The sequence below is a fragment of the Coffea eugenioides genome, chromosome 11 (genome assembly GCF_003713205.1).
Source record: "Coffea eugenioides isolate CCC68of chromosome 11, Ceug_1.0, whole genome shotgun sequence".
Classification (NCBI taxonomy): domain Eukaryota; kingdom Viridiplantae; phylum Streptophyta; class Magnoliopsida; order Gentianales; family Rubiaceae; genus Coffea; species Coffea eugenioides.
The window spans coordinates 18,297,784-18,311,832 of record NC_040045.1 but is presented as its reverse complement, the minus strand read 5'-3'; the positions used below and the strand labels follow the sequence as shown (position 1 = coordinate 18,311,832).

Genomic DNA, 14,049 nt, shown 5'->3' with positions numbered 1-14,049 from the left:
GGTCTCTCCTTATTGACCTTCACAATTCATGTGAATGGGATCAAGAGCCTCATCAGAGACATCTCTAGACTTAAGATTGCATTTCTCATTCATTAGTCATATCCAGTTTGCAATACATACTTTGGGTAGAAAATATAGGAAGATAAGGGTTAAATCACGCAACTAGCCTTGGCTAGGTCGAAGGGGTGCCTTGGATTTTTATCCTTGCCTCCCCCTTCGTCAAATGTGACCCCCGAACCTTTTTCTTTGTTTTACGTGGACTAGGAGTCGTTTAAAAAGGGTTTTCTTACTTTTTTCTTTTAAAATTCATTTTTTTTGGGTGACTTGGTACACCCTAACTCTATACCAAGTGGCGACTCCATTTTTTATATAAAAACCCTTTTTAAACTATTTTCCTTGGGTCAAATCGTCGCATTTTCAAAAGTCCCATTTAGACCCATTTCATATTTTTTCATCAAAAAATTCATTTTTTCAAAATCAATAAATTCACAAAACCAAGTATTTTATTTTTTTACCAAAAAAGTGGGGCGCGACAGTCGTGTATACTGGATTTTGGAGGTAAGTGGAGCCAATATATGACCTTGGTGGAATTCGCATATAATAATAGCTATCAAGCTTAGATCTAAATGGCACCTTATGAAGCTTTGTATGGAAGAAGGTGCCGATCTCCGATTCATTGGGATGAAGTTGGAGAAAAGAAAGTCGTAGACCCTACAGCTATACCTTGGATCGAGGAGGCACAGGAAAAAGTAAAACTTATTAGAGAAAGGCTTCAAGTTGCTCAGAGTAGACAAAAGAGCTACGCCGACACAAGGAGAAAAGATCTGGAATTTGAAGTAGGAGACAAAGTTTTTCTCAGAATTAAACCCTTGAAGGGCGGAGTAGTGTCTAAGAAAGGTAAGAAGCTGAAGCCAAGGTATATCGGACCTTTCGAAATTTTGAAGAGAGTTGGGTTAGTAGCGTATCAATTGAAGTTGCCTGCAAGCATGGCTAAGATTCACGATGTATTTCACGTCTCCATGCTTAGGAAATATTATTCCGACCCAAGTCACGTACTTCCAATGGAAGGAATTGAAGTGGATGAGACGTTAACGTATGAAGAAGGACCGGTCAGGATTTTGGAAAGAGAAATGAAGGAGCTGAGAAATAAGAAAATTCCTCTGGTAAAGATTTGGTGGAAAAATCATGGACTCGAGGAAGCAACTTGGGAGTTAGAAGAAGAAATGCAGAAAAAGTATCCCGATTTATTTATCCAGAATGTGTGAATTTTGAGGACAAAATTCATTGTAAGGAGGGGAGGATGTGAGAACCTTGAATTTTGCAGAAATACCAATGCATACTTCAATTTCACTTTTATTTAGCATTCATATTCTTTAAATCTTTTCTAGTATTACTTTCACTCGCTTTTATATACTAGTGCATATTTCATTCGTAGTTCTTATTCCAATCTACCACACTATTTCATTTGTTTTAAACAAGTAAATAAAAATAATTTTCGTGTGCAAAATAATATAACGGTGCTAACTATTAAAGCACTTAGCTTTGCTACACTAAGTTAATAATTCTTGAGTTGTATTAAGTTTACTCCTTGAAAATAATTCCTTAATTTTGTTATATAGCTAATTCTAATTTCGAATAAGGTTAAGTGTAGCTAGATATCTCTATATGTTTATGCAACCGGTAAATTCTAGATAAAATCAATACAAGTACTCTAACCATATTTAGGACATAAAATTTCGATAACCAAAGCCTTGCAAGATTAGCGAATCATTAGGCGTTCAAATCACACTTGGGGATAATTTTTGGAGCTAAGTTAGAACTAAGGACTTAAGTGAATAATAGGAGGAGAAGTGAAAAGACTAAACTACCCTCCACTACACCACAACCATTCCATGCACAGCCAAACAACTCCTCGGACAGCATGATCAGCCACCACCCCAGCCGGCCAACCCCATCCTTCACCACTTCAACACACCACCACCCTAGCTGACCAACCGGCATCTTCACCACTGCAGTACACAATCTTTGCTAATACTCAACCTCTTCTCCTAAACCGGCACCATACACCTTTCTCTCCCTTTCATATCTCAAGCCACAATCTCATTTCCTCTCCACAAACACATTCTCTCTCCGTCTCGCTATCATCGACAAAGAAGAACGCGAACTGCAATCTTCTTTCTGTTTGGTTCTGGCCGTAAGCTGGAGTGAAGGCAGAGAGAAACCGTGAGCAAGCTCCACACATTCTGCATCTCCATTGCACCCAACTTCATGGCTGCGACACCACCAGCTCCACCGACAACCACAACCACAATCATTGCCGCGTGCGTGAGAGCCGAGAGGAAGAAAAATTTTCCAGATTTTCGTGTGAAAGATTAGCTTGCGGTGAGGTAAAATTCTGGATCATTTTAGGACTAATCAGAGGTAGTTTGAGCTATCTTGAAGCATGCATGTATTGTGGTACAATCGGTTGATGAAATCAAGTTATTAGAAAAATTTCTGTTTTGGTTAAATGTCCCTGCCGAATAGCTGAGTTGGAATTGCAGCTCTAATGTGTTTTCCGGAAATGATTTGAGCATGCTTTGGTGATTAACTAATCGAATCTTGGATGATTATTATGATTAGGGTCATGCATGAATTTAATTAGCCTGGATTACCTTGGAAATAAAAATGAAACAGGACTTTTCACATGCAAACTCATCCAAGTGTAGTCTCACCAAATTCTGGAATTATGAATGTGTTTTGCTGCTGCCGAGCTGATTTTCTGGTCTGGATGTTAGCTATTTAACTCAGCAATTGTGCATGTGAGAATTAAGGGCAAAATAAAAGGCTTTAACTGAAGAAAATATCGGATGATGAACTAAGGAGCTTAGAAAATTCTGTTTTGTTGAGAATGATTCTGCCGAGAGAATGGTTTGGAAATGCAACTGAAATTCTGTTTTCTTGTGATAACCTGAGCACTCAAGTGTAATTAGCCGAGTGGAACTTAATGTTTATGATGTCTAGGACCCTGCATGTTAATTCTATGAAGTTGATTGATGAATTAAGGAACCTAAGAAATTCTGGTTTGATGAATTGGAAATTCTTATGAGCTAAAAATTTCCGAGACCTTAAATTTGATATTTAATTCTCAATCTGTCTTATGGTGATGATATGAGTTGATTTATACGATTAACTAGTTAACAACATGTTAATTAAAGCTTGCATAGGGTCAAGTAGTTCGGCTAATCAAGAAAATAAAATGAAAGCAGAAAAATTGGTTCATGAATGATCATTCGAGACTAGCTGATATAATTTCTGGATTTGTGTTAGATGTGTGTAATTGTAGTTTGAATTTGGAAACCTTTACTAGATAACTACGTGTTTGCATGTCCAAATAGAGTACCAAAAAAATTCTGTTTTAACCAAAGAAAATTCTGTTTAGAACCATTGTTATTGCTGGAATTTCTTTGTGAAACGCTGTGAACTTGAACTTGGAATTTTTTAAGTGGTTCCTGGAATTTTTCCTTGGGATGTTAGGATCTCGAAATGCATAACAAAATGTACATGTAATCTGTGAAAGCTATTTGGCAATGAGTCATTTGATATTTTGAAAGATTTAACCAAAAACATGGATATACAACTGCTGGAAATTTTCCTTGTGATCGCCAAAGTTTGAGTTAAAAATTCCAGCTTGATTGTGAAACTTTCTTTGAATTTATAATGGTTGAAATTGTCTAGAAAATGTGGTGCTAAAATTCTACTAGAGTCGTATGGATGGTTAGACTAAAAGCCTTGTGGTTTTAAAAAGAGAAAAAGGAGCTTTTCCACATGTGATCAAGAGCTTCCAGATTTTCGGAACTTCTGACCAGTCTAGGCAAAATACATATATCTTGGTGTAGGAAAATCCGATTGAGGTGCCGTCAGTGGCGTATGAAAATAGACTCATGGGCCTTTGTTCTGTAGAAATTTTATATTTTTCCGCCATGTATACTGCTATTCGTGACTCCTCAAAGTAGACTGCCTGGTATGAATGTCTGATTTCCTTGTGAAACTAAAGTTGGATTTGGACTGAGATTTTAGCTTACTTGTGGTTTAAATTCTTGGCTAAATTGTGGTTGGGAGTGATTGATGTTGTCCAGGGCTAATGATTGATGAAGCCCTTGGCCATTGGAATGAATTTATAAAGTACTACTGAATGATGGAAGTTAATTGCTGGAATGTCTTGGGGCTTTACTTTTATTTTTACTTGCTTATGATGGGTTTGCTGAAACCAAGTGCTAATGATTGATGAAGCCTTGGTTGATCATTTTATTTTATTCAGAATTTCAATTGCCTAAAGCTAGGGCTAATGATTGACAAAGCCCTAGTAATTTGCTATGTGATTTTTGCCATATTTTGGTCCATAATATGTCTTCGAAAAGGAATCGGAGCTGTGGAAGTTATATCGACCTTGCGAACTCGAGTAGTTGTGATCAAAATTAATCAAAAATATTTTCCAGCTAGCATTATACTATAAAACTCCATATTTAGTGTTTTTCCTAAAACTTTCCAACTCGATAAATTCCTTTAGCTCAAATTAGCCTTGATCGCTATAGTAAATAAGTTAAATAGTTTTTGGAAACTCTAAGTCTTATTTTAATTCTTTTTCTTTCTTTAAGCTTTGCACTTGGAATAGTTAACTATAGGAAAAGTTCCAAAATACGAGCTTTACCAATTTTAGTGAAAAGCTTGGGAGACTTGCTCAGCAAGAAACCCTATTTTAAGAAAAATAGTTTTTAAGGATAATGTTGACCTTGGTCGATCAATCCTTGGTTTTGATGATTAACAAACCAAAATGTAGATTTGGTCTAATGTTTTTATGTGAGAAATTTGTTAGAATCAGGTTCAATGGTGTCAAGGAAAGAAAACCAACCAAATGAAGAAGCAAAATCAGGTCACTCATGTCGGACGGCCAAAAGGAACCTATCGGACGTCCGAAAGGATGAAGAACATCAAGAAGGAAACTCTGTCGGACGCTCGTGAGGAAGCATCGGACGTCCGGAAGGATCGGACGCACGCCTCGGACGCACATCGATCGCATCGGACGTCCGAGAAATTTCGCAAAGATTTGATGACTCTCTGCCTACGTTCGGACGCAGGGTTCGGACGTCCGACAGGTGGTTCGGACGTCCGACAGGCACCTGTCGGACGTCCGACAGACCAACGGCTAGTTTTGACAGCATTTAATATTTGACCGTTGGAGAGCCTTTTGGAGCCATTTCTCACCTTCTATAAAAACCCCAAAGCACAAGAAGACAAGGGACTTTTGCCAACACAAAATACAAGCTTACAAGTGAGATTTTTGAGTAGAAAGATTCTTTGTTGGTTGTATAAGGGGTTGGGAAAGTTGGGTTGTGAGGTTGCTCAAGTGAAAACCTTGGTGAAGGTGAACCTATCACTTGGAGTGGTAAAACCTTAGTGAAGGTTGCCTCATTTGTATAAAATAGTTCTTAATTGGGTGAGTGATCTTTCAAGTGTAGGTTGTTGAGGGTTAACTAGAATAGTTGTAAAACTCCTTGGCTCAACCAAAGAGTATTTGGGGTGAGGAAGGAGTGAGCCTTCACTTGTACATCTTGGTTAGCATCGCCATCAATTGAAGAAGCTATTTGGTGGATTCAACTCCAAGTTTGGAAGAAGTTTGGGTGTTTGATTGGTTTGAATTTCTCTTACTTTATTGTTACTCTATTTTTGTGCTTTAAAATTGCTTATATTCTTTGTCATTATATTTACTTGACTACTTGTCTGGTTGAGTATTTTGGTTGTATTTGGTTGCATCGGGGCTTACAGATAATTTTTGCAAAAGCCGTAACTTTAGGGAATGTTCAAAGTAACTTTCTAACATTATTGTTTAGAGATTTGTCAACTTATTTTAAGAAAAGGATACTAGTTACCCACCTCTAAGGATAAAAATAAGGAACACTTTTACTACTTTTGTCAAGCTTCAATCTAAATAGATTTTTGAAAATCTCTTGAGGAAGTAAACTAATATTATATTAAATAAATTCTTATACGAATAAGTTTAAAAACTGAATAGAAACTTATAGTTTCAAAATCTGGTTTTTAGGATATCGCGAGGACGCGGAATTCGATTCCCAACCTGATATCTGAACTCCACTCTTGGTGAGTGTCCCTGCCTGTTCTTTTCCTACCTGAATTAAGTGCTTTCTTGACTCGATATGTGATAAATTGCAAAACGAGTTTTTGATCCATCGAAGTGAGCAGTGTGTACTTTATCGCACTAGCCGTTCGAGTGGTGACTTGCGTGAATCATTTTTCTCGTGAATCCCTGAATCTAAAAGTAGTTACGTCGTTGGGTGAATCCCTCGGCACTTGAATCGAACTACAAAAAAAAAAAAAATGTCGTTGGGTGAATCCCTCGACCAATTATCTACGGGTATATCTCGAGTATACTGCGTCCTTAGTCGACGTTCGGGCCCGGGACAGGGGTATGAATGGTGACGCGTTAGGATTAAAATGAGTGGATCTACATGGATTATAGGTAGTGAGAGTTGACGGAGGGTCAACTACGATAAATGGTGATCAAGCGAGGAAAATGGCTCCTGAGAGCCCCTGTATCCTACCTTGTGCTGTTACACACTTTCTTAATTGTTTAACTTGTTTAAGTTATTACTCGCTGTTTGAATTACGTGACTGCATCTTTTGGGGCACTACTGAGCTTTAGCTCACCCCATGTTTATTTGTTTTCCTTACAGGATGGGAAGTTTGAAAGTATTTGAGCAGCTTATATTTCCTATGGTTGTACTTGAACTATTTGAATGTAATTTTCGGTCTGTAATGAATTCTAAGCTAAGCATTGTACTTTTCATTTTGGATTGCCACTTGAAGCTGGAATAGTGTAATCTCTAATTCTAATACTCAATTTGTACGTTTGTATTAGTATAGTATATCCTTATCTATTGCGAGCGTCGCTGGAAGTATTTAAGAACCGTCGTTTGGCTAAGTTATATACTGTTATCTCTGAAGTTAATGTGGTGGTAGAAATCGTTTTGTTTCGGAAGAATCCTTTTTGTAATAGCTTAGGTTAATCGACGGAAGGTTTTGGGTTTGAATGCTTGCGTGAGTCCTGGCGAGAGCTGGGCAGACGGCCCGCCAACCCTTTGGTTCGCCTTAGGGGGAAGTGGGGTCGCCACACGGACGCTTTACACCGTCAGCTTCAGGACACTCACCAGCACCTCTTCTCTATGAAGAGGCAGCTGACGGAGAGGGTTCGGAGTATTTCGATGGACTGCGAGGTCATACTAGATATGGCCGCGGAGGCACCGCCACGAGCCATCGGTCCAGAGATGATGGACGAGGTGGACACGTTAGGTTCCGTTGGGAACCTGGGCCCTAGGGGAGGCGTGTAGGGTCGCTTTTGTACTTTTGTTTAGTTGGTGGATTACTTTTGTTAGAACTGGCATGACTACTCCCTTTTGTTATTTGGTTGGCTGGCTAGATTTTTGGAGCCGATGCTTATGTGTATATTGGGTTTTGTACCGACTGGAGGTCGGGTAATTTGTAAATCTTTTGGTGCGACTTTGTAAATATATGTATATATTTGAGTATAATTTTAGAACTTATCCTTTGCATGTCTTTTATGCATAAGTTTTGTGTCCCCTCCTTTGCTTATAGTTTGGACAATAAGTACATGTTATGTTCCGATCTATAGACTTGTACCCATAGATGGATTCCGGTGGTCCAAGTAGAGATAGGGAGCCAGGACGAGGCTCTGAAGGAAATAATGAAAATGGGCCGGATCAAGTCCCTACAGCCATTCAACGGATGGCCGATCTACTAGAGCGAATGGCAAATCCACAGGGCCAGGGAAGCAGTATGGGGAATCCTGGACATAATCCGGGACATAATCCAGGTAATCATGAGGGAGAGGACCGTGCTTTAGAACGGTTCCAAAAGTTTGCACCTCCTAAGTTTATAAGTGGACCCAATCCTGACCTAGCAGAGGCCTGGATGGACCGCATGTTAGATATATTTGCCGCGCTTAGGTATTCGGAGGAGCGGCAGATATCTTTTGCTGTTTTACAGTTTGAAGGGGCCGCTCGAGCCTGGTGGAACGTGATTAAAATCAAGTGTGAGCACGAACAAACCCCTGGACCTGGATCAACTTTACACGGGAATTTACTGAAAAATATTTACCTCCCATTGTGCAAGAAAAACGGGAGATGATTTTATCTGCCTGCGTCAAGGGGGCATCTAGTGTGGCAGAAGTATGAAACTCAGTTCACTAAACTCTCTCGCTTTGCCCCAGAGCTGGTACTAACAGAGCAAAAGCGAATTCGCCGTTTTACCCAAGGCTTGAATGTGGAGATCCAGGAAGCACTAGCGGCCGCACAGCTGGACACATTTAGCCAGGCACTAGAAAAAGCACAGCGGATTGAGACTGCCAGGGGACAGGTTAAAGCCTTCCATGACCGGAAAAGGAGGCAACATAGCTCGAATGATTCCGCGATTGGACAGAGCTTGCGAAACGAGCCACTTGCTAAGATGAGTAAAGGCACAGACGGTCCACGACCTGTAAGAACTCTGAATAACTTTAGGCGAGGTCAGGTAGTACAAGAGCCCTCGAGGAGTACCCCGCGTGGAGGGTCAAGTACGGCCACTAAGCCAACCTGTGATTTCTGTGGGGGCAATCACACCGATGAAAATTGCTGGAAAAATAGTTCGGTACGGAAGTGCTTCAAATGTGGCAGCACCGAACATCTGATTGCCCGGTGCCCTAAGATGCAGAAGGAAGGACTCAAACCACCAACAGAAGGGACCACAATAAAACCGACGAACGCCGGGGGAAATCGACCAACAGGGCCAGCAAGAGTGTATGCAATGGGTCAACAAGAGGTGACTGACCCTTCGGCGGGTTTCGAAGGTACGCTTTGACCAAAGAATTAATTTCGAGGACGAAATTGTCCTAAGTAGGGGAGATTGTGAGGCCCCAGTCAGTTCGTAAGTTGATATTAGGGTGATTTATTATTCGGTGCGGTGAAAGTAGGGTTTTAGGGCTAAGGAGAAAACCCTAATCTTGGTTAAGATTGAAAACCCTAGTTTATGTATTATTATTCGTAGGTTCGAGCTATAATTTATATTCGGTGTTCTAGTGTGTGTTTTGGTATTCGTAAGTTTAGGATTCGTTTTAGTTTACAAAGGTTTAGCAAATTTGAGATGGTTAGCAAATTCTAGATTAGCAAACCTCTAGTGTTACAATTTATTAGAAAGCTTAAGTGGAGTTTAAAAACCCCAATTTTGCCAAAGATATAAAAGTTGTTGTTTGATTGTTTTATTATGGAAAAAGTATGTTTAAGTATAGGTGATTAAGATAGGAAAGTGATTAGTAAAGTAATTAAGCGTGATTACATGTTTAGATTAGATTAAGTTATGACCTATGGAGTTAATTGAAAGATTATCAAAAGTTTGAGGGCAAGAGTAGGATAAAAGCTAGGTTGAGGTGCAAGGGTTTAAAAGGCAAATAAAGCATTTTTATGTGATTGGTTAGCCTAAAAATATCTCCTATGGTCTTTGACTATTTATTACCTTAAGAATTGTAGGCTAATCACAAGACAAAACAAAACAAAACTTGGAGAGAAAGAGAGAGAGAGAGTGCCGACCAAGGAGGAAAGAAAAGAAAGGAACTTGCCTTCAAAATTCTGCAATTTATAGCTTCCATCTTGCCTTTGGAGCTTGAGGGAACAACTTAGGAACTTGATTGTTGAAGTTTGATCATCCACCAAACCTATTTGAAGGTAAATCATCTTCTTTGAAAGTTAAATTTTGGGGTTTTTAATCTTTGAGCTATGGAAGTGATGTATTTTGTTGTGATTATGGATTTGTATGGTGGATGTGATGTGTATATTGAAGTTTCATGGTTTAATTATGTTGATGATGTTGCTGAAATTTTGATTAAGGCTAGGAATGCTTTCCTTAGTTGTTGTGATTGAGAAATTGGCTTGTAAATGGAATTTGTGATGTATTAATTGTTCTTGTATGGCTAGATTTTGGTAAAATCAGATTTTGATTATGAAACCCTAGGCTTTCTTAGGTTAGTTTAGCTTGGCTAATGTTTAGTTGGTTAGGGTTTGGTTAGTTGGATGTTAGACCAAGTTCTTTAGTGCAAATGAAGTTAGGATAGGGATTATGGTTAGTGTTTGGTAATTTTGTGGTAAAATAAGGAGAGAATTTCGGACCATTAATAGACCTTTTAGAAGCTGGTATATGTGTGTTTCATTGGTAGGATTTTGGGTTGGAAAACTGGTATAAGAACCATAGAAACGGACCGTGCGGTTGCGGCGCGCAAAACCGGCAAAACTGGAAAATCAGGGCAGTTCAGCATCTGAACTTTGGCTTCATTTTTCTTGATGTTACGTATGGATTCAGAAGTTCCTCAAAACATGACAGTTGTAGCCTCTTATGTCCTGAATATTCCTCCAAAATGTCAGATCAAACAGATTAGTGTATCCTGAGTTATAGACAAAACACTCATGCCTGTTTTGAACATTGGGTTATGCTGCGTTTTGCATTTAGCCTCTGACCGTGTTTTTTCTGTTTTGATACCGTACGATCTGGGTGTCGACTCCTTCATAAGAAATGTAGATCTTTGTTTTAGCTTCGAAACGGTATAAAGTACGTCGAAATCCGAGTTCCGTAGCTCCCGTTATGACCAAAACAAGGTCGATCGTCAGAACTGCCTTTGAATCTGGACAGTTCTGATGGGTACTTTGGCACTCAATTTTCGTTCTGTTCTGAGTGGATTCAGGTTTTGGTCCAAACATCAAAGTTTTAGCCTTATGTCCCAACTTTCTAATGCCTTTGGAATTTCTGGATTTGGATTTGTCAGCTGGGAGTTATGGTCCAGCAAACATACCCTGTCCGTCACTCTACAGTGCGAATTTCTGGAACAATTTTCCATACTTTCGACCTATTTCTGTTCAGATACGGACTTAGGTGTCTTCATGAAAATTGTAGCTCTTCCTCGTAGCTTCGAAACGGTGTCTCGCCCACCTTCATCCGATATTCCTAGCCTAACTTTTGATCAAAACGGATTGAGATGGCAGATTTAGCCGTTTCCGTTTGTCGTTTCCGCACTTGCGTGTGTCCAACTCGCCGTTTCCGCACTTCCATGTGCCAATTTTGCCGTTTTACTTGTTTTAAGTATGTTAGTAGCCATTTGTGATATATTGTGACACAATCTTCAATTTCAGACGTTGGTGAGCTAGGTGGAGCCGGTGGGGCCTACTAGCTACTCCTCGCGGCACGAATTTCGTACTTTTGCTCTTTTGTTCGTTGGGTAAGTATTCAGGCCGCTCTTGTGTGTTAGTTGCTTATGTGTTTCGATATGTATGAAGAGGGTACCTAGGCGAGGGTGTACTTTATCGCACTCGACCTAAACCCTAACTTGCGCACATATTTGTACATGGCTTGTGTATATGAGCAATTTTGGAACTAAAACCCTTGAGCTTGTGGCTCGGGGTGACTTTTGAATAATTTTGTGAAGTTTGTGAGTTTGGGGCCCGATCTCAATACCTAGATGGACTATTCGAACCGGTTAGGGCTTGGTCGAAGTCAGTCCAACCTGGATTGAGGTCACCAAGTTTGTGAATCCGGTTCACCGAGCATGTGGACCAAGTTTGTGACCCGAGCTTGTGAACCAAGCTCCATTTCGTTTGCTCGAGCAAGTTTGTGAGGTGTCTGGCCAGAGAGGGTGATAAGGTGTACGGTGGGAGAACAAGTGGAGTTCTACGGACCATTATTTGTGGTCAACGCAGTGTCGGCAGGAGATCATACATGGCACATGAATTGGCTTTGGAGCCACCCGTATCCTTATTATGTGATGTTATTTTTCTGCTTTTGCTTTACTCTTACTGTGTAATTGTTAATATGTGAGATTTACGCTTTTGCCCCTGTTTACTTGCTAAGCATATAGCTTACCCCTTTTCTTTTGTTTTCCTTAGCAGGGGCCGACGCGGGGACTTTTGACACACACACTAGTATAGTTAGATTTGCATGTAATAGTTGGACAATTAGAATGTTTGTTTTAGTTTTGGTGGTTTGTATAAGGACCCTCCGTAGGGACTACTCTTTGGTTTTGGTTATATTCATAAGGATGTAATGGGACGATTAGAACACTTTTGGGATTGTATATATTGTGTATATAGTGCTCTTACGGTTTATCTCGTGTTATTGCTTTAAGTTTCGAGTCCTGGCGCGAGCTAGGCAGGCGGCCCGCCGATACCCTCGGGTTCGCCCTTGGGAGAAGTGGGGTCGTCACAGGCGACCTACGAAAATGATGAATTCTTAACGTAAACTGAGATGATTTACCGTTTACCATTTACCGTTCACCGTTTACCGATTTACTTGATTACCTGCTTACTTGATTACATGATTATCGTAAATTACATGTTCATATGAAATTACCGTATATTGCTTATGTGTTTAAGTGTTAAGTGTTAATCATAATTGCTCATATGAAATCGGCGACCGTTTTAAGGTGAATGTGTACTTTATCTCACTCGACCTACTAAAATGATAAATTTTTACCGCACACCAATTTACTTGATTACTTGTGCATGTTGTAAGCTCTAAGCTGAACTGGGCCCTGCCCTTGGTTACTGACCTACTCGAGCCAGGACTGGGCTCGGTCAGGTAGGTTGGAACCCTAGGACACCGTTTCGGTATACTCGAGTACTACCACTGGAGGGATAAGGTGATTGCCAGACAAATCGAGGGGATTCTGAAGTTATAAGGTGCAGTTAACCGAAATGGTTCCACTGGAACACTGTATCCTTCAATGTGTGTTTATTTTACATAATGATAACTGTTTCATGCTAATGTACCAACGTGGCGACCTTGAGCCATACCTGTGATATTGCTCAAATTACTTGTACAATGATAACTGTCTCATGTTAATGTGCCAATGTGCAACCTTAAATTCATACATTGGGTATGCTCAAATTACTTGATTTATTAGAACTGCTAGAGTATCTTGGAACCTCACTGGATTGTGTAGCTCATTCCACGTTTTTGTTTTCCTTAACAGGGTTCGAGACCAAGGGTGCCCGTGAATAGTACTAGATTGTTGTCTTTTGAAGACTTTAAGTTGTATTATAACGGATGGCTATAGTAAAATATTCTTTTGGAGTGTATCAAGCTTGAAGCTAACTAATTGTAAGCATGCAATACTTTGAGTACTTTGAATATATATGTGAAGTTATTTGAAGTATTCTTAGTTTTGAATATGGATTGTACCGAGTCCTGGCGAGAGATGGGCAGGCGTCCCGCCAATACCCTTGGGTTAGCCTTTGGGAGAAGTGGGGGCGTCACAGTTGGTATCATAGCTTAAGTTTCAGATCTTTGTAGTATGTCCTAGACTTAAAAGTTTAGGATGCCGGATTGTGGGATTGGTTTGAAAGTTAAGTGACTATTTGTAGGAATGAAAATCAGAGCTGCTTCGCGTGGTCTCTACGCGAGGTGAGTTTGGGCCAAGTGATGTTATGGTCCATACTATGTGAATGAGTAAAGACTTAAGTGCTCTTTTAGAGTGAAATTATGGATTATGAATGTGATAGGTATAAATTCTTTATCTTGATACTTGGAGGAAAATACGATATGTATGTTGGGTAGGAATCTCAACTGTGGTGATTTACTCTTGGGACCGGCTGGCTCGAGTTGTGAATTACCTTGTTTCTGATTCTTATACCCGAGTACTTAAGAGTTGAGGGCAATCCAAAGGACTTGAGATCTCCATTTGTGGGGGAATACGAATGAACCGATAGTTCACGTGAATAGTTACAGGAAACCAATAATCGTTTGGCTAAGATGGCATAATAATTAAGAGCGGCAGGTGGAGTAGATCGTAGCCCAGAAGATCCTGGTGTTGGGATTGTAGTTGAACGTGTTAGGGAACGGAAATCATCTAGTTCCAATTAATTTAGTGAAGCACTACTTGTGACCTTTTGCAGTGGGATGATGGGTGTATAACTTAAGAGTTTGTGCCTTGGAGATGAATGTACTTTTGATAATCACATG

At 39.9% G+C, this 14,049-nt stretch overlaps 1 protein-coding gene across 1 annotated transcript; it reads left to right on the top strand.

Moving 5' to 3' along the window:
* Positions 1–626: 626 nt before the first annotated feature.
* Positions 627–1,265, top strand: LOC113752021. The gene has a single exon (XM_027296164.1). It carries the CDS (start codon positions 627–629, stop codon positions 1,263–1,265), a length of 639 nt encoding a protein of 212 aa, XP_027151965.1.
* Positions 1,266–14,049: the final 12,784 nt, after the last annotated feature.